At 41.6% G+C, this 20,088-nt stretch overlaps 1 protein-coding gene across 8 annotated transcripts in view; it reads right to left on the reverse strand.

Annotated features, from left to right (window-relative positions):
- The window catches only part of PACSIN3 (protein kinase C and casein kinase substrate in neurons 3), a 100,890-nt gene that overhangs the window by 6,160 nt on the left and 74,642 nt on the right, over positions 1-20,088 (reverse strand). For 5 of the 8 annotated variants that reach the window (XM_056526465.1, XM_056526470.1, XM_056526466.1 and 2 more), the window contains 5 exons: positions 16,548-16,703; positions 8,508-8,683; positions 6,793-6,913; positions 2,596-2,735; positions 91-248 (listed from right to left, as the gene is read on the reverse strand). In XM_056526465.1, the coding sequence (XP_056382440.1) occupies positions 91-248; positions 2,596-2,735; positions 6,793-6,913; positions 8,508-8,683; positions 16,548-16,703 (751 nt within the window). Of the gene's footprint in view, positions 1-90; positions 249-290; positions 667-1,282; positions 2,224-2,595; positions 2,736-6,792; positions 6,914-8,507; positions 8,684-16,547; positions 16,704-20,088 lie in introns of those variants that run through there. The other 3 variants (XM_056526472.1, XM_056526473.1, XM_056526471.1) reach the window with 3 other exon arrangements.

A 20,088-nucleotide genomic window follows, 5' to 3' on the forward strand; every position in this document is an offset into this window, starting at 1 on the left:
AGGGATGGAGGATGGAAGGTATGGGAGTGGGGAACGTGCCTGTGGATAGGAAACAGGAAAGGTGGTTAAGGGAAGGTTAGTGGTGTATACCTGCTGAAAAGCTCAGCTCGTCAGCCTCTTGTCCAATGTAATCATAAAGTGCTCGCACACGCACGCCCTCTACCTGTGATACCTCCCGACCATTACTGTCCAGTGACTTTTTAGGACTTTCGTCTTCTGACCACTCTGAGCCATCATCCTTCGCAGTGCTGTAAGAACCACACAGATTAGTTACCAATGATGAACAACCCCCCCAAGGCCAGTTTTTTAGGGGTGTAATATGGCCACATTTGTGTGTTACAACCGCAAGTGAGTCTCATGGCCATGACTGGCGACTGTTCGTTCTGATACTTAGAAGCGCAGTCAGACCAGGACTTGCAGAGGTAATACTGATGCAAAAAGGTGGCTGTATTATGCCCCTGTGAAACTGAGCAATTCCATCCTTAAAAGGTGTTCATATAAGGGGTATTCTGCTACATAGATGGGATGGCCTATGCCATGAAATTAAGTAAATCTAAATGAAAAAAACAACACCCTACAATGGTGTAAAATGACAAAAAGAAATACTCACTTTACTGCTCCTTTACAGAGACTTTTCTGGTTGTTTGCCAGGCACCGTTCTTTCTGCTATAACAATGATGTTTTGACTTAACATATGACCTCTACAAGGTTGTACATACCATAGAGAAATACAATGCGGCTGCTATGGGGCTCTTAGAGAGAAGGGGCCCAGCCTGTTGCTACTGGTTGGAAACTGTACAGGACTCCTCTCCTCAGGGAACTGCACTGTTAAATACAGGGATGAGGTAAGAGTCATGGAAAAACAGGGGGAGGCCAAATCTGATGCCACATTTTGATCTCCACCATAGAGCCCTTTTTCTTTAGTGTATGCCTCTGGATCCATCCAATGGGATTAAACACATCACTGTCAACAACCAGTTATAGGCTGCAGAGATCGTATATTAAGTCGACACGTCATTGCTTGAGCAGGTAGAACAGAGACTGGGCAGGAATTACCCTTTTGTTATTTTACACCAATGTCAGCCTTCCTCAATTGGTGTCCACAACCCCTTAAAACAGTAATGACCTCATGCTTTAAAGGTATTTTCCAACAGCGGGGGGAGGAGGAGGCTGCCTGCCCATCTGCAGCCTGATTGTGGGCAGCAGTGATGGTCAGGCACCAAAAAGAGCCAAATTATTGGTGTTCTGCAATTTACCCTATTGATATAAAATTGTGGGAAAAAAAAAAAAAAACGTAGCCTTGCTAGCTATGCTGTTTACATAACTTCCAGAGTTACATATACAGGGTTGCTCCTGATGCTACATCTTTTGCATGCCTTCCATTAACATCAATGGAAGTTTTGCAAATTGCATAAAACTGCCATTTTGGAGCCAGATAATCCCAACTGGCCACAAACAGGCTGAAGATGGCCAGGCAGCTATCTTGTCCATTTGTAAAAAAAAAAACTTTAAAATCAGTTTGGTGCCTCTACCCTAGAAGTCAGATAGAAAAAAAAAAAAAAAGTAAAATAATGGCGCAAAAAAGCTCCACAGCCACCCACATTATTTACATGGGTGCAATGCCATACATACAATGGTGGCTGTGCCCGGTACTGCAGCTCAGTCCCATTCACATGAGTGGGATGAAGATACAGTATAAAGCAGAGCCAATGATTAAACATCAGATAGGCCATTAATGCTTAATTCATGGAAAATCCCCTTTAAGATTGCTCATAAAGCTTTACCAACTCATTGTTAAAACGTTTTAGTTTTAATGGAAATGTTGCAGAATAAATAGAAACATAAAAACATATAAAAAAAAGTAGGCTATAATAACTAGGCAAATGGCCTATATACACAAAATGTAGAAGAAATATACACATATAAGATTTGCTGACCACCAATATTCCCCGTGACTGTATAACACCCAGAAGACAGATGTGTGAGGAGAAAGTACATGTAAGTATCTTGTTAGAAGAGGTTCATGAAGGACAAGCTAGACAAGGATCCCCTTCACCATTATAAAGCTACAGTAGAGTCAAGGCAATTGGGAAGAATGTAAGGGAGTATAGACAAGGGCACCACGTCTTTGAAAGAACTTGACGTGGGGCCTGTACTGACTCTGAATGCGGCATATCCGTTAAAGTGGCATAGAAATCCTGGTCTTCATCTGCGTAGGAAAACCTGGGAGGAGGATGTCAAACAGATTGTGAACTAACACTAAGCCCACCATATCCCAGCAACTACATTCTAGTGCGGCCAAATTGGTCATGTAAATGTTGCAAAACTAACACTCCTAGCATTCCATGTTGGTCAAGAATGGGATTTGTAGTATAACAAGAACTAGAAAACCCCTGTGCTTCTTTTTAAATATTGGATCAATGTTCTGCAAATAGAGTGAATAAGAAAACAGGTATTGTTCAGCTGTAATTGGGGTAACATTTTGTGCTGAGCCTTAGAACAGGTTTTATAATTTTTATATTTGTTCCAATGGATATTCGACTAGGTTTTAACTTTATAGTGGACAGTAGGTAATAAGAGTAAAGTCTCACTCACCCGCGATTGAGCTGTTGGGTGGGGGTCCCTACTGAAACGCCATCCTTGGCTGGCACAATACCAGTGAGGGTCACCTCCTCTACATTTTTACTACTGCGCTCCTTCTTGTTGATGGGCCTCTGGGTCTCTGGAGACCACTCCTTTATTTAGGAACAAAAGGTAAGTTTGCATGATCATATAGGTTTGGTAACTATGCACTCACAAGTAAAGCCACTAACTCTGGCACACCATGGCAGCCATTTCTGCTCTGCGGATGATACAGGGCAACATCAAACAGTAATTGATAAGACAGGAGTCCAGCGCAGTTAAACATGTGACTCTTTAGGTGTTATGCACACCCTTCGTCATACCATTGACTAACGTGGGCATAACACCTGAAACGCACCAAGATCCTGTACCTGTGTCCATGTAATAAAGTATTTCTTAACTGCACATCTCTGCGCTGGACTCCTGACTTATCCATCTTTGCACTCTCTGGGCCAAAACCTATGAGGTAATATTTGTTACATCCACCCACGTATTCCACAATGTTATCTCTACCTAACACAAACATGCCTTGGTAGAGCAACCACCACTCAAATGCAGTTCCCTCCAAACAGACAACACAAGTCTCATGTGTGTTTTACAATGGTGAATAAAGAAAACTTTGATCCTGACCAATGTATTTTGTACTTTGAAAGCTTTTTTTTTTTTTTTTTTTAATGGTTTTGTTTTGTTTTAAATTTGAAACACAGGAAATGGACTAATTTTTAAGAATGTGCAAATTCCAACACCTATTTCCAGACAGACATACAGCTTCCTTTTAAGAAAAGGGTTCAGCACCAGTTTAAGCAAAGGAGGAAAGAGGATGTTTATCCATCGAGGATTGAAACCCACTATTTTAAAGATCAGGAAGGAACACTTTTTACAGGGAGACTAACAAAAAGCAAACAAAACCCTGACCCAGCAATACCCGTCTACCCCAGCATTATCTCGGGCAGTTTGAAATATATATTTTTTCCCTTCATCTTTTAACCCCTTAACCAGTTAAGGACCAAGGACGTTCTGGAACGTCCCCGCACCCTGGGCTTTAAGGACCAAGGACGTTCCAGAACGTCCTGGTGTTTCTCCGGTCTCTGCTGCGCACCGGGCAGAGATCGGAACGGCATTCCTGCTGAAATCCTTCAGCAGGCATGCCGTGCAAATGCCGAGGGGGGGTCCCGGGACCCCCCCCCCATGTCGGCGATCGCAGAAAATCGCATGTCAATTCAGACATGCGATTTTCTCCTATTCCGGGCTGATCGGGTCTCTGGTGACCCGATCACCTGCAAAAATTGTGATGACCCGACCTGTCATTGACAGCCCAGATCATCCTGAAGGGTAGGAGTGAAGTCGCAATGCTGCGATTTCCTCCTATCCCCTGCCATTGGTCAGAATTGATTCTGACCAATGGCAGAGCAGGACAGTGGGTCGCCATGGCAACCCCCCGTTCTGGCCACCGCTGGATGTCGAGGGGATCGTGGGAAGAAGATGGAGGTCGGTACCTGCAGGAGAAGATGCCTGGAGACCCTGATCGTTGCTGGAGACTGCTGGATCCTGGGTCAGGTAGGGAAACTACTGTGGGGGAGGGGGGAATTGAAAGTGAAAGTAAAGTGATCTTTACTGTGGCAACCACTAGGAAGGCCAAACTGCAACTCCCAGCATGCCCAGAGCTGGGCCAAAGGCTGTCTGGGCATGCTGGGAGTTGTAGTTTTGCAACATCTGGAGGGTCACAGTTTGGGCACCACTGTAACAGTGGTCTCCAAACGGTAGCCCTCCAGATGTTGCCAAACTACAACTCTCAGCATGCCTAGACTGACCAGGCATGCTGGGAGTTGTAGTTCTGTAACATCTGTCCCTTCAGATTTAGCAATTTTCATGAAATTTTTGAAAATTGCTGCTCTACTTTGAAGCCCTCTAATTTTTTCAAAAAGCAAAAATATGTCCATTTTATGATGCCAACATAAAGTGGACATATTGTATTTGTGAATAAAAATACATTTTATTGGGAATATCCATTTTCCTTACAAGCAGAGAGCTTCAAAGTTAGAAAAATTCAAAATTTTCAAAATTTTCATGAAATTTGGGGATTTTTCACCAAAAAAGGATGCAAGTAACGCCAAAAATTTACCACCAAAATAAAGTAGAATATGTCACAAAAAAACAGTCTCGGAATCAGAATGATAATTAAAAGCATTCCAGAGTTATTAATGTTTAAATGGACAGTGGTCAGATGTTCAACAAACGCTCTGGTCCTAAGGTGTAAAATGGCCTGGTCCTTAAGGGGTTAAAGGGGTACTCCACTGGAATTTTTTTTTTTAAATCAACTGATGACAGAAAGTTAAACAGATTTGTAAATTACATCTGTTAAAATGTTTTAATCCTTCTAGTACTTATAAGCTTCTGTATGCTCCACAGGAAGTTCTTTTTTTTTATTTCCTTTCTGTCCGACCACAAGTCCTTATCAGGAACTGTACAGAGTAAGTGCGGTTTGCTATGGGGATTGGCTCCTACTCCAGACAGTTCCTGACAAGGACAGAGGTGTCAGCAGAGAGCACTGTGGTCAGACAGAAAGGAAAGTCAAAAAGAAAATAACTTTTTGTGTAGCATACAGAAGCTTTTAAGTACTGGAAGGATTAAGATTTTTTAAATAGAATTAATTAACAAATCTGTTTAACCTTCTGGCACCAGTTGATAAAATGTATTATTATTAATTATTATAATTATTATTATTTAAATATAAATAATAATAATAATAATAATAATAATAAATAAATATTAATAATAATAATAATAATAATAATAATAATAATAATTAATAATAATGTGGCATCCTGAAATGGGTACTCCACTGGAAAATATATATTTTTTTACCTTAATGACCAAGCCCAATTTTTTGGCATGTGTCTTTATATGGTTATACCTCTGACACGCTTTTACTTAGCAATGCTATTTAGAGACAGTTTTTTGTGACATATTGTACTTTACAATAGTGGTAAATCTTTGTTGATGCTGCATTTTTGGGGAAAAACTCCAAATTGTGAAATTATTTTTATTTCCTTTATGGCATTCACTTTATGGTAAAAAATAATGTGGGTTTGTACGATTGTGGCGATACCAAATTTATATAGCTTTCTATGCTCTTTTTCTTTCTCAACAAAATCTTTTCCCTTTTTGTGTTGTTATGTTCTGACAGCCATAACTATTATTTTTCATCCAACACCATTGTGCGAGAGCTTATTTTTTTGCAGGACAAGCTGAATTTCTTTTTGGTACCTTTTTAGCGATTCTGAACTTTTTTATTCCACGTTTCAACCAAAAGTTGCAGGGTTTCTTGCAGTATTCATAGTGCAAGGTGAATACCATTATCGTTTTATTGTACAAGTCATTACGGACGTAGAAACACCTATTATGTATGGGTTTGGGCATTTATTTTTGGGTTATCACACAGTATCACACTAACAGCGTGTGCAATACAGCCTATGGCTGGACCGAACAGGCTCCGTACTAGGCAGACAGGAGGCTATCAGCTGGCCTCCTGCTGCCATGGCAACCAACCAACGTGATCCCGGGATCACATTGTGGGATTGCCGTTGGTGGACAGGGGGAGCCCTTTCCCCCTGTCCACCCGATAGATTCCATAATCAGAACTGATCACGGCATCTAGGGGAGGGGGGTGGGGGTTAATGCTGCCGAGACCAGCGTAACCCTGGTCTTGGCAGCTTCAGCGGGACCCTGGCTGTGATTGACAGCTGGGTCCCGCCGGTGATGTCCTGGAACGCATTGCACTGTGATGGCGATTGCTTGGACGTATGCATATGTCCAGTTGCGCTTACTAGATAGCAACTTTGATGTATGCATACATCCTAGGGCAGGAAGGGGTTAATTTTAGCAGCCAAAGAAATTCCATATACATCAAAAGAAGATAGATAAGTACCAGCAGCACATGCACATTGGCTACCTGGTCTTACTTTATTGCTTTCTCCAAAAATAAATAAATAAAGCACCATACCTCTCCACAGGTTGTAGGTGGTACTGCAGCTCAGCTGTATTCACCTCTATAAAGCAGCTGCAGTACCATACAAGTTCATACACACAAATCAATAACCTGAATTATGGAAGCCTAGAATCCACCCATCTGTGTAAATTGTTACTTTTAACTCCCTTCCCAAGTTTTACCTCAAACTGAGGCCAATTCATGGCCATTCCGGGCCCATGGGTATTTCTCCACCATTTTAGATCTTGTTGATCATCAGCTGCCTGGATACCCTGATATAGGTCTTTATACAAAGCATGGAAGCTGTAAAATAATAAAAATCACATGATAAAGGCCACAAGCACAAGACTACTAGAGGCAGAGATATCCTAGCTTTTAAGTCTATGAAAAAATACAGCATAGTAAACTCTAGTTGAAAAAAATAAAAATAAAATGATATTATATAATTATAAGATTGGCACGGCACTGCTCTCACTGGTGGACTCGATGTGGTATAGGTGGATGAATGTGAATGAGGGTGGTGGTGCTCTGGTCAAAGCTGAGACACAGGTGATATGATAGGATGAAGACAAAAGATCAGACCGGCAGACTCACCACGATTCTCCTCTTCTTTATTTGCGTCAGCAATTCATAGACAAATACTCACAAACTTGGGGGGTCAGGACGTGCAGTGGGGGGATAAACTGGCAACAGACTCCGTTTCCCACAGATCACTGTGCTTCCTCCGGCCATAGGAGGAAGCACGGTGATCCATGGGAAACGGAGTCTGTTGCCAGTTTATCCCCCCACTGCACGTCCTGACCCCCCAAGTTTGTGAGTATTTGTCTATGAATTGCTGACGCAAATAAAGAAGAAGAGAATCGTGGTGAGTCTGCCGGTCTGATCTTTTGTCTTCATCCTATCATTATATAATTATATTTATACATAAACGGCCAATAATAAATCCTTTATATTTTGGTTTTTTGTCTTACTGTATATGTTGAAGTGTTTTCCCTGACATATATGATATGTTAAAGGGGTTATCCACCATAAGGTGATTTTAGCACTTACCTGGCAGACAGTAATGGACATGCTTAGGAAGGCTCTGTGCTCGTCTTGTGGCTATGTTGTAGGATTACTCTAATGCTGTGGCTATCTTTTTGTGAACTGGGTATTTCCTGTTTGAGTTCATTCTCTCAAACTACAAATCCCATAGTTCCTTGTTTGTAAGTGTGAGGTCACTTTCCTCCCTTCCACAGATGACGCACCCCACCCATTTAATCACAAATGAGCTGCATTCCATTCAAAAGATCAGTGTTTTCTAACCAGGGTGCCTCCAGCTGTTGCAAAAATACAGTTAGTTGCAGAATGATCTCTCCCCACCCAGCGGTCACTCCACCCATTGAAGCAGGACAGGCTCCCTTTAAACACCTGAATAGTCATGTCATGTCTCGGCCGCACTGCAACCTGAGAAAACCTGAGACAAGAGTAATTTTGTATGCTGTTAAAAATAAATATTGGGGATATAATCACATAAGAATTGTGAGACGACCGTCACACACAGGTACAGACACTATATTATGAACTACAGCCCCTGCAGCATAGTTAAAAAAATAAATCCTAGAATACCGCTTTAAATAGAGGCTGTGAAAGATGCTATAGAGTGTCATCAATTTAATGGACATGGGTTTTTCTAGTCACTACACTATACGTACTATAAATGCTTGATTCTTGGTGGTTTACTGATGTATACCATGCTGACTGATGCCAAAAGAGAAAAGCTTTGGTCTCCTTTGTAAGCCAATGTCAGGTGTTCTCTTGGCGTATACACTAAATGTACATTATATCAACAGGGTCTTGCATGTGCCTTAGTGTAGGCAGTCCGGAAACAGTACATACGCTTTATTAGTACCGATACCTGTCTTTGCTAGAGAGATCAAGGTGCTTATGAATGTCCAGCAACATTTCCTTAAAGAAGCGCAGGCGCTTCTGCTCTGCCTCCTGGCAGCTCTCGAACTGCTGTTCCATGTCCTCCATGTAGCGAGGGTTGTATCTGTTCAGTTCATCAAGAGCCTTCTCATATGCACCTTTTTCCTGCAATACATTCAGAACAATGTCAATTGAAAAACTAGATCCTTAGGGGCATGAGATACACTGCTCAAAAAAATAAATGAATGGAACACATAAAAAAACACAATGTAACTCCAAGTCAATCCCACTTCTGTGAAATCCCACTGTCCACTCAGGAAGCAACACTGATTGACAATCAATTTCACATGCTGTTGTGCAGATTAATTTTTGAGTGATTTTGCTTTCAGCACATTCAACTATGTAAAGATGAAAGTATTTCATATAATTAGTTCATTCAGATGTAGGATGTGTTAACTTAGTATTTCTTAATTCTTTGTACATCAGATTTACACATCTGACCCGTGCAGAGGAAAAGTTTAATACTTGATCATAGCAACCAATCATATTGCCTCTTTAATTTTTCAGAGGCCTTTTATATATAAAAAAAAAAAAAAGCAATCTGATTAGCTTCTATGGGCAACTGGTCAACGTTTCGTCAGCACAGGTTGTTAGAAATCTCGCCAATCATGTCTGCATATGAATCCATTATGCTTTCAGTTGGGGTCAACAGACCTACAGTTAGGCAGTACATCATACAGATGCCTTATATCAAAATTACACACACACTATATACAGCTGGTAAAATAAGTATTCAACATTTTCTTACTAGATACATTTCAATATGTGCTACTGACATGAAATTTTCACCAGATGTTGTTAACAACCCATGTAAGCTATACATGCAAAGAAACCAAACCAAATAAGCCCATAAATTAGGTTGCGTTCAATATTGTGAATTGACACAGGGAAAAAGTATTGAACACATGAAGGCATGTGCAAAAAGGCATGCAAAACCAAAAATAGCTAAAAGCCATCAGTAATTCATAAGTAATCCAGCCGCTTGTCAGCGCAAATTAATATCGGCTGGTTCAGTCCAAACTGGTGGCCTCAAAATGGTCTCATCGTCAAGGTGTCACACAAGATATATCTCAAAATGACCTTCGCAACCAGATTGTCCCAAAACATACCTATGGGGTTGTTAAAGGGGTACTCCAGTGATAAATCACCGACATCTGTGGGGCAGGCCGCATTTATCACTGATCAGCTTTTTTTGGGTTCAGACGGGGGCTTTTTCTTTCTTTTTTTCTTCTGGTTTTAACGTTTTTTTTTTGTGTGTGGGGGGTCTGTGTACGTGCCACCAGCCACTGTTCTTGGCTGAGTAGCCGAACCCCCCCCCCCCACCCCACTGACTTCTGCGTCCCCTGCCCCACCAAGTGCTAATCAGTGCGCACACCACTGATTAGGTAAACACTCTTTTTTGGTGGTTCAGGGCTTTTTGCGCTTAGAAGTCCTTTTTTTAAAAAAAGCTAAAAACTCCATTTTATATTTTTATATATCCTTGTTCAGTTAGGTGGAGGGTTAGGGCAGGAAGTTGAAGCCCACACTACACACAGCCCATACATAAATAAAGTATTCCCCCCCACACATACACACACCCTGCGTATGAGCGCCTGTATAAAATCAGGCCGGTCATCAATCACTTCAGGGACAAATTGTGGGAGGCCTATGGCCCTGGAATGGGAGGTCGCTATTGATGAGTCTCATCAGCTTTAAGGGGAGACTCCGCTTCTGGCATTACATCCCATCCAAGTGGGTACGGTGTGGCATGAAGATGTATAAACTTTGCGAAGAGTACCTCAGGGTACACTTGCAAGTTTATGGTGTATGAGGGACGAGATTCCCGTATTGAACCCCCAGAATGTCCCCCCACTCTGGGTGTTAGCGGGAAAATAGTTTGGGGCCTATTGCACCCATTGCTAGATAAAGGGTTACCACCTAGATAAGGGTTACGTGGATAACTTTTATACTAGTATCCCTCTCTTCACATCCCTCGCCGCCAGATCCACGCTTGCTTGTGGGACTGTCCAGAAAAATCAAAGAGGCCTTCCTTCCTATCCCCTGCAGACTCCTATCCCCCCCCCCCGGGTGAGTCCCATGCCTTTTCCCATGAAAACCTGTTGCTGGTCAGGTATAAGGACAAGAGGGATGTCCTTATGCTCACCACAATTCACAGGAACAGCAGCACCCCTGTCCGAGGTACCGTGGGACCGGTCCTCAAGTCTGATTGTATTCTGGGCTACACTCAGTATATGGGTGGAGTAGATCTCTCTGATTAAGTCCTCAAGCCATATAATGCCATGCCGAAAACACGGGCATGGTACAAAAAACGGTGCGGTCTACATGGTACAGGTTGCCATGTATAACTTTTGTATTGTCCCAACACGCTGGCAACACAGGGACACTCCTGGAGTTCCATGAGGAAGTTGTAAAGGCCCTCATCTTTGGTGACCGCCAAAGAGCGGGTCAGTGCACCTCTGGAACTGCGGTCACCCGGATCGACCCCGGCCACCACTTTCCAGGTGAGGTCCCCCACACTGGAAAGAAGGGATGATTCCAGAAAAAAAAAATGCAGTGTGTCGCAATACGGGGAATCGGGAAGACACCACCACTCAATGCGATACTTGCCCCGATCATCCGGGCTTCTGCATTAAAAACTGCTTCAGGGAGTATCACACTTCCATGGAGTACTACATTTTTTATCCTTTTCCCTAATTTTAATTCCCCAAAATTCGACACAGTCAACAGCATTGGGGGTTTGCAGTTGCCTCAAATGCGCAGTTCTCTCTCCACCTGAGCGGGGTGCGCATTTGAGGTAACAGAATAGGGACAGCCACACGCATCACATTCCCAGAATTATGATTCAGAGCATAAAGTTTGGGGAGGGCATAATTTTTACTTTTGGCTATACTCTGGGTGATCATTCTGGGAATACAATTGGCATATCAGTACTAAAACTGCAATTTTCATTTTCCCCAAACTACACTTCATCGATTCCAGGAAAATAAATTTAGGGAACACCCATCTGTTCCAAAACTCCACTTCACCACTATACACCTTCCCTAGGGGGTGTACTGTTTGTAATAAGCTCACATGTGGGTGTTCCTTTCTTGTATTTTCCTCCTAATGTATGTAACTGTTAAGTCCGTAACAAACATCGGCCTCAAATGCGAAGAGTTCTTGCTGAGCTCTGTCGTATTTCCAGGCGACAATTCGGAGTCACATGTTAGTTGTTCCCAGAAAGATGAAGCAGAGCATAGGTTGAAAATTGCAATTTTCAAAAGCTACCCTTCATCCATTCCTGGAAAATACATTTAGAAAACACCCGTGCATTCAAAAATGTCCTCTTTAGCCCTATACCCATTCCTCAGGGGGGTTACTTTCTGTAATGGTGTCACATGTGGGTGTTTCATGTTTGTATTTTCCTCTGAATGTATGTAACCGTCAGCTACTGATATGCCATAGGCCTCAAATGCAAACAGACCTCTGATATCTGAGCCTTGTTGTGCGCCCGCCCAGCACATTACCCCATATGTGGATGTGTTTCCATAGTCAGGAGAAAAAGCCCTCCAAAATTTGTAACCCAATTTCTCCCATTACCTCTTGTGAAAATGTAAAAAGTTGGGTAACCCCAGCATTTTAGTGTAAAAAAATAAAGAAATAAATAAAAAAATCGAATTTTTCGAATTACGGCCCACTGTTCAAAAAACCTGTGAGGTGTAAGTACTCACTGTACCCCTTGTTACCTTCCTTGAGGGGTGTAGTTTCAAAATTGTGGTCACTTGCCGGGGTTTTTTTGTTTATATTTTAGATTTTATGTCAGATCCTCGGCCTTTGCAGTGCAAATCACCACTTTAGGCCTCAAATCTCATCGGTGCTGTCTCACTCCTAAGTCGTGTTTTGCCACCATATATGGGGTATTTCCTTATTCTGGAGAAATTGGGCTACAAATTTTTTGGAGCTTTTTTTTTTCTCTTACTACTTGTGAAACTTTAAAAATGTTGGTTAAAATCAGCAAGGAGAAGAGCAGGAGAGCCCAGCGGAGGCCCGGGGTCACCATCGGGAGCGGCAGGGACACCATCGCGAGCGGCGGGGACAAGAGAGTACAGCTTCCTATACTTTACATTGCACGAATCCCTCAACATACGATGGATTCGATAAACGATTGCTCGTTTGGAACGAATTACCATCGTATGTTGAGGGTCCACTGTATGTTAAAGTGGAATAGGTCACGAAAAAACTCTCAGAATTAGAATAAAAAGGTAAAAGCATCCCAGAGTTATTAATGCAAAGTGACAGTCGTCAGAATTGCAAAAAAAGGGCTGAGTCCTTAAGCTCCCTAAGGGGTTAAAATAGATCTGTAATTAGCAGGTTCTGTTGTCTCAAAGAAAACTAAGTAACGCACTCCTTCTGCCATGGCCTGTACGCACGCTGACAACGCAAGACTCCATTTCGGAAAAAAAAGCATGTTGAAGCTTAAAATTTTCTGCACGACATTTGGAAAAGCCAGTGAAATACTGGGAGAATATAGTGTGGTCAGATGAGAGCAAAACTGAACTGTTTGAATGTCATAATATACACCATGTTTGGAGGAGAAATGGCTGCACGTTAGCCTAAAAACACCCCATACCAACAATGAAGTTTGGAGATTAAAAAATCATGGTGTGGGGCGGATTTTCAACAAATGGTACTGGCAAACTTCACATAATCAAAAGGAAGGATAAATGGGCAAATTATCCAGAACATTCTTGACAAAAATCTGCTACCATCTACCAGGATGATGAAGATGAAACGAAGGTGGACATTTCAGCAGACAATGATCCCAAACACAGAGCCAAACAAACTCTCAAATGGATTCAAAGAAATAAAAAAAATAAATAAATAAAAAGCTACAAGAATGGCCTGGCCAATGGGGGAGATCAAAACCTGTCCAGAGGAAAGTTGCTAAATTGCCCATAGCAACCAAATTGCTTCTTTCAGTTTTCAGAGGCCTTTTCAGAAAAGAAGCAAGCAATCTGATTGGTTGCTACTGCCAACTTTTAATCTGGACAGGTTTTGATAAATCTCCCAACCACCTGACTTAAATCCCATTGAAAATCTATGGAAAGAACTAAAGCTCCTGATTCATAGAAGAGACCTACAGAACCTTCAAGATTTGAAGACTGTGTGGAAGAAGGAGCCAAAATCCCACCAGAGAAATGCATGGCCCTAGTTTCTCCATGCAGGAGGGGTCTTAAATCTGTCATTACGGACAAAAGCTATATCACAGTGCCGCCCCCTCCCACGCTGTCACGCTCCCTCCCATCAGCTTGCATTGAGGGGGCAGAGTGTGACGTCACACGGAGGCGGAGCCGTGATGTCACACGGAGGCCCGTGATCGGCAGTTATCAGACCTGGAGCGAACATGATCCGTGAGCCGAGTGAAAGATCACTGGGTCGCCAGCGGCAGGACCCCCGCGATCAGGCATCTTATCCCCTATCCTTTGGGTAAGGGATAAGATTGCTTAGCGCCGGAGTACCCCTTTAATGACTAAAAAAGTTTTTTCATCATAATACACTCACATAATCCATTTTTTTGGTACTCTGGTAGAGGTGCTCCGGTCCCCGCTGTGTTTTTCATTATTATATTGCAACACTTTCTTCAGTGTAGTCATATTTCCAATAGATCGGCACACCACTGAAAGGATACAGTCCAGAAACTAACGGTATATATATATATATATATATATATATATATATATATATATATATATATATATATATATATATATATATAGCAGCGGAACCCTTATACCAAATATTAACATATGACTGTGTGTCAAATATCAAAAATACCTTGAGATGTATCATAGAAAAAACTCCTAGTGGTGTCCAGGTAAAGTCTTGCATAAGGTTCGGATCCAGCTGGTGTTAAGTTCGGGTCAGGAGGGAGACTGCTCCGGCCGGTAGCGTCTCAACCTTTCCCTGCCTGGCGTATAGAGATGTGGTTCAATAAAATAGAGTTACGTCACTACAGGGAGCCAAAAAGGACAAAAAAATGGACGCGTTTCGAAAACTTCACGGCTGGGATGATGTTCCTTTGCCCAGTCATCCTTTATATCTCCAGGTACGTTTATGTTGGTTTTACAAAAATCCGAACAACTCAAAGTCCTGATTTAACCCTTGCAGGGCTAACGTATTCAATTCAAATATCCATTTGCTTTCTGCCCTAGACATTTGGGAGACAAAATTTCCCTCTCTCCAATGTGGTGTGATTTTTTCCATCCCGAAATACTCTGTGGTTGTCAAAATGTTTCGATAGTGGGCGTCCCTCAAAAATTCCGGTCAATATTATAGAGGTGTTCACTGATCCTTTTTGACAGAAGGCGACTCGTACGACCCACAAAGTTTATTACAGGGGCATCTGATACCATATATGACCTTTAGTTTTACAGTTTATATGTTTCATTTTAATTTCAGTTTTTTGGAGGGGAAAGTAAAAATTGGAGTTTTGCTTTTTTGTTGTTGCTGTCCACGCTTTGCATTGGAGACATGAAAAAAAAAATCCAGGTTTTGTATGTAGCAGGGTGTCTGCTTTCTTCATAATGGGTTTTGGATTTTGTACCGTGGGTGCCATTTTGTTTCCAATGTTTTGACTCTTCCTAAAGAGGAGTTTTTTTGTTAAGCGTTCCCCCACAATTTTATCATTGCAGAGGATGTCCAATGTCTGACAGCCATCTGTTAAAGAAAATTATGTGCCGAAAAAGTAGTAATAATGGGGTAATAAGTACTGTACGGTTAAATCAGGACTGAGTTGTTCGGATTTTTGTAAAGCCAACAAAAACGTACCCGAGATATAAAGGATGACGGGGCAAAGGAACAACATCCCAGACAAAGGAAGCCGTGAAGCTTTCGAAACGCGTCAGAGTTTTTTGTCCTTTTTGGTTCCCCTGTAGTAATGTCACTCGATTTTATTGAACCGCATCTGTATACTCCAGGTGGGGAAAGGTGAGGTTGAATCGCTACCGGCAGGAGCGGTCTCCCTCCTGATCCCGAACTTTACACCAGCTGGATCGGAACCTTATGTAAGACTTTACCTGGACACCACGAGGAGTTTCTATGATACATCTCAAGGTATTTTTGATATATGACAAATGGTCATAAGGGAATATTTGTTATAGTGGTTCCGCTGCCTCATATATACCATTAGTTTCTGAGCTGTACCTTTACGTGGTGTGCCAATCTATTGGAAATACGGACTACAGTGAATATTAATAATAATATTAATAATAATAATACAGCGGGGACCAGAGCCCCACTCCCAGAGTACCAAAAACCGGATTATGTGTATTACGTCGAAAAAACTTTTTTTTAGTCATTAAGAGTAAAAAGGATAAGTGCATGAACTTTTATTTATTTATAAACATTTTTCCAGTAATACCTACCAGTACAGTACATGAATTTATAGCACTGCGGTCATTGAAAACTCATTACAATTGTAAGTAGTATATCTACATTCATGTAACATATATTGAGGCTGTATATATTTTTTAAGTGCTAAAAATACATTATATTTATGCTTTGTACATTTTTGTGGTGTGGTTATCAGGGGATTCCACCTGTATTTTTTCAGCTGGCATAGGCATCAGTAGCGCTTGTAGAGTGTTCAATATTTTCTTTGTCATTTCACATTATTACATATAACTGAATTTCTGAGCTTAATTTTTTTGGCTTCTTTGTATGTATGGATTACTTTGGTTGTTACCAACATTTGATGGACATTTTTATGTCAACGGCATATTTGGAAATATAGTTAGTTATACCTCACCATTTTTCTCACTAAGACACACACATTATACATATACACACACACACACACACACACACTATACATATATACACACACATACACGCACGCTAAAGGGGTTCTTCTCTTTGGACAGTCCCTAAACCAATGTCCTTGTAAAACATGACCAATGTAAAGTAGACAACGCCTGCAAAAACCTCTGACCTTCTCGGCATCCTGGCTGCATTTCTCTACACGTTCTTGTAGCTTGCGGAGTTGCTCTTGTGACACAGAGGCGTCAGCCTTTGAATGATCCTCTCGTACTTGGGCTGACCGTTCATCCTTCCGAGTTGCATGGTAACGTTTTTTTGCTGTTTCCACCTGGAAAGAGATGAGAGTGCAGGATGCCAGATAACAATGAATCGTTCCAGAATTAAGAAGAAAAAAAAAAAAGGAAACCTACAATGTATGAGCGCACAATCACACCCTGTATATATTTTTGAAGTTACAGTAAAGTCAGCACTAAGGACAAAGATCCTCTTAGGTGCAGCTAGAGGGTTAATTCCGACTGAAGTTCAGATATTAAAATAAAGAAGTGGACGTCTTTAAAGGTAAAGGTTCAGCTCTAAGTGACACAATCCGCTACTTTGCCAATCTGTACATATGAACACAGTGTAAATCCTTAGACAGAAAATCTGCAGTGAAAAACAGTAGCTGCAAAGCTCAGAGAATGTAACAAATCTCATCTGTATGTTGTGGAAAATTATTTGCGCAGTAAGTATATCTGCACAAATTATAGGTTTAGAGCAGGCAAAGCTGAGGAGATTGATATATAGTTTTATGGAAGAACGTTTCAGAATAACTTGTAATTTATTCATTAAAACTCATGCGGAGTCCAGTGTGAGGTCCTATTCAGTGACTGACCCCTGCTCCTGTATACATGTCGACGGTAGGCTGATCCCACTAAAAATTTTTTTTCTACAAATCTATTTATGAATCGATTTGCACTACTCCTCCTGGGCCATAAATTTATGCCCGTTTCCTTTAAGGTGTGCACCAAACCACGAGGAAAAAATAAATAAAAATGATGTGTATAATAATAAAGTATATGTATAATGAGCAATATGCTGTAAAAACACTCACCAGCCTGAATCTTCCTGCCTTCCTTGTAACTTCACTCATAACTAAATATTTACCTTAAAGGCGGAAGCTCCCCCCATCACAATGCATTGTATTGTATTCAGCCGATGTGTAAACTTCCATTAAGGATTAGGGGAAGTATATACAATCAACTCCACAACACCGCACAATGGCATTACTGTTTATAGAAAAACTACTACAAAATTCTATGGGGGGAAAAACTGTTGAGAGGTGTGAGCTTTCAGGCCCCGACCGATCACACTTTCTTCTCCTGGCTTGTTCTAATGATCGGTCAGAGTCTGAACACTCAGACTTTGACTGATCAAAAGTTCCTCATCTTCGGCTGCCCAGCAATATAAAACCGTCAATCTATTGGGCTTCACAATGGAGAACAACACTTTAATCCACACTGGTGTAAACCCAGTGCATTATAACCTCATGGAGTAAAACATTTCAAATGCTGCAGACACAGACCTTGCTCTTGGCTTTATTCGTCTTTGTCCAAATTTAAAGAGTACCTGTCATCAAACCATATTTTCTAAACTAACTTAGATTATATTCTTTAACTACTCCTAACACCCCTCCTGCCCTTAAAAAATTCCTGAGCTTTAAGAAGCTGTGTATCATACCATTCCCCTTGCTCACATCTTGTGAGCTCCCGGCAGGAGAAAGTGGGAGTTCCCCAGCAGACACAATGTCACTGAAGCCTATAAAAGCTGTGCCTCGCCATGCCCCACACGTACTTCCCGAGTTTGGTCTCCTGCCAGGCCGGGAGGAGACCAAACTGTTTGACTTGTGCAGGGAGTAGAACAGAGCCACCTAGTGGCCGCTTTTTCATTCACATTCTAAACGTATAAAGGTTGAGAATTTTAACAGCAAGTAAATAGCAAAGTGTCTTATTACATAAGGAACAATATATTAAATGTTTAGTTTGGTGACAGGTAATCTTTAAGGTTCATGAATACAAACAGATTTAAGATTAGATTTTTTTAATTTAATGCAAGGTGATCCAAAAAGGATGGTGCACAATATAGCCGCTGTATTTAAACCCAAACGAACCTAATACAAATTCATTAACATGTGAAGACACTATGTATTCAAGTTTTATTTATACACTACAATGTACATCATTGGTGACAAGTTAGATGTCTAGGCGGCAGTCCAGTTCTGTCCAGGGTGCCAACATATCTTCGATATGGATCCCACTGTTTCAGTGATGTCTTGTCTTAAAGAAGTACACCAGTGCGTTTTTTTTTTTAACCCCATTTGCCCAGGCTGCCAAATGAAACAAAACAAACTAACTCACCTTCCTACATTCCCCTGATATCGATGTCCTGTTCTCCGATCCCCGACTTCTTCCGCTTCCTGTCGAAGAGTCACATGGCACTCCGTGTATCACCGGCCGCAGGAGGACACTGCTGTGGCCGGTGATACGCTGAGAGTCACGTGACAGACTTACAGGAAGAGGAAAAAGTCGGGGACCAGAGAACAGGACATTGATATCAGAGCAACGGGGGGGGGGGGGAACGTAGGAAGGAGAGAAAGTTGTTTTTTTTTTTGCTTGGCAGCCCGGGCACAGAGGGTTAAAAAAATAAAATAAAAAACGCACCGGAGCACTCTAAGTCATTCAGATCCTGTGGCTGGGGCAGATACACTGAGTCCTTGATGTACTGGCCCCCACAATCACCAGATCTAACTCCATGCAACTTCAGTCTGTAGGGCTACATTGGTGGACTGTATTTTGCTCGTCAACTTTCTAGGACTAAGCTTGTACACATTGCAAATCTTGTTTATTGTCCCCGCCTAAGTGTTTGGGTGGCCCGGACTTTTCCCACGACAAACACCCAGTTGTTTCAAATTGATTTGCCCAATGTCAAATGCAGTTTCTACGCACAGCACATTTACCAAGTGTATTCTGAAAGTTTTGCCGTACTGTCAAAATAGACTCCCTTCTTGCTAATTCTAATTCGCAAAAAGCTTTTTATTGCTTCAATGTCACCATCTTAAGTATATTTCAAAATTGGCTCTTATGAAAACTTGTGCTGTGATTGGCTACTACAAGAGACTAAGCCAGTTTTGCTTAGATTTTTACCATGGATGTTCCTTTACTTGTGCACCATCCTTTTTGAATCACACTGTATATTCTACTGCTTCTCTTAGAGCAGTGGTTTTAAACCATGGCCATCCAGATGTTGCAAAACTTCAACTCCCAGCATGCACGGACAGCCAACGGCTGTCCGTGCATGCTGGGAGTTGAAGTTTTGCAACATCTTGAGAGTCACAGTTTGAGACCACTGTCTTAGAGCAATATACAAACCGGGTACAACATTCGATAGCAAATGTGCAGCCTCTGCCAGAATCGGCGCTAATGTCCACGTGAATATAAGCACTGTTCACACTAACTGCAATGCATTTATGGCTGGAATAAAAATGGTTATTCTTTCAGTGGCGACCAGAATTTGTGCAGCAGAATTTGCAGAGAGCAGCAGAAACCCACTAAAAACAAATGGGAGGCTGCTTCAAGTAGAATTCTGCAGAATTTCTGTAATACACATAGGCCTTTAGACTTTACTAGTTGTGTCCAACACAAGGCATTGTCTGCAGGATAAACTGAGCTGGGTGAAGG

This window comes from Hyla sarda, chromosome 6 (genome assembly GCF_029499605.1).
Source record: "Hyla sarda isolate aHylSar1 chromosome 6, aHylSar1.hap1, whole genome shotgun sequence".
Taxonomy (NCBI): Eukaryota; Metazoa; Chordata; class Amphibia; order Anura; family Hylidae; genus Hyla; species Hyla sarda.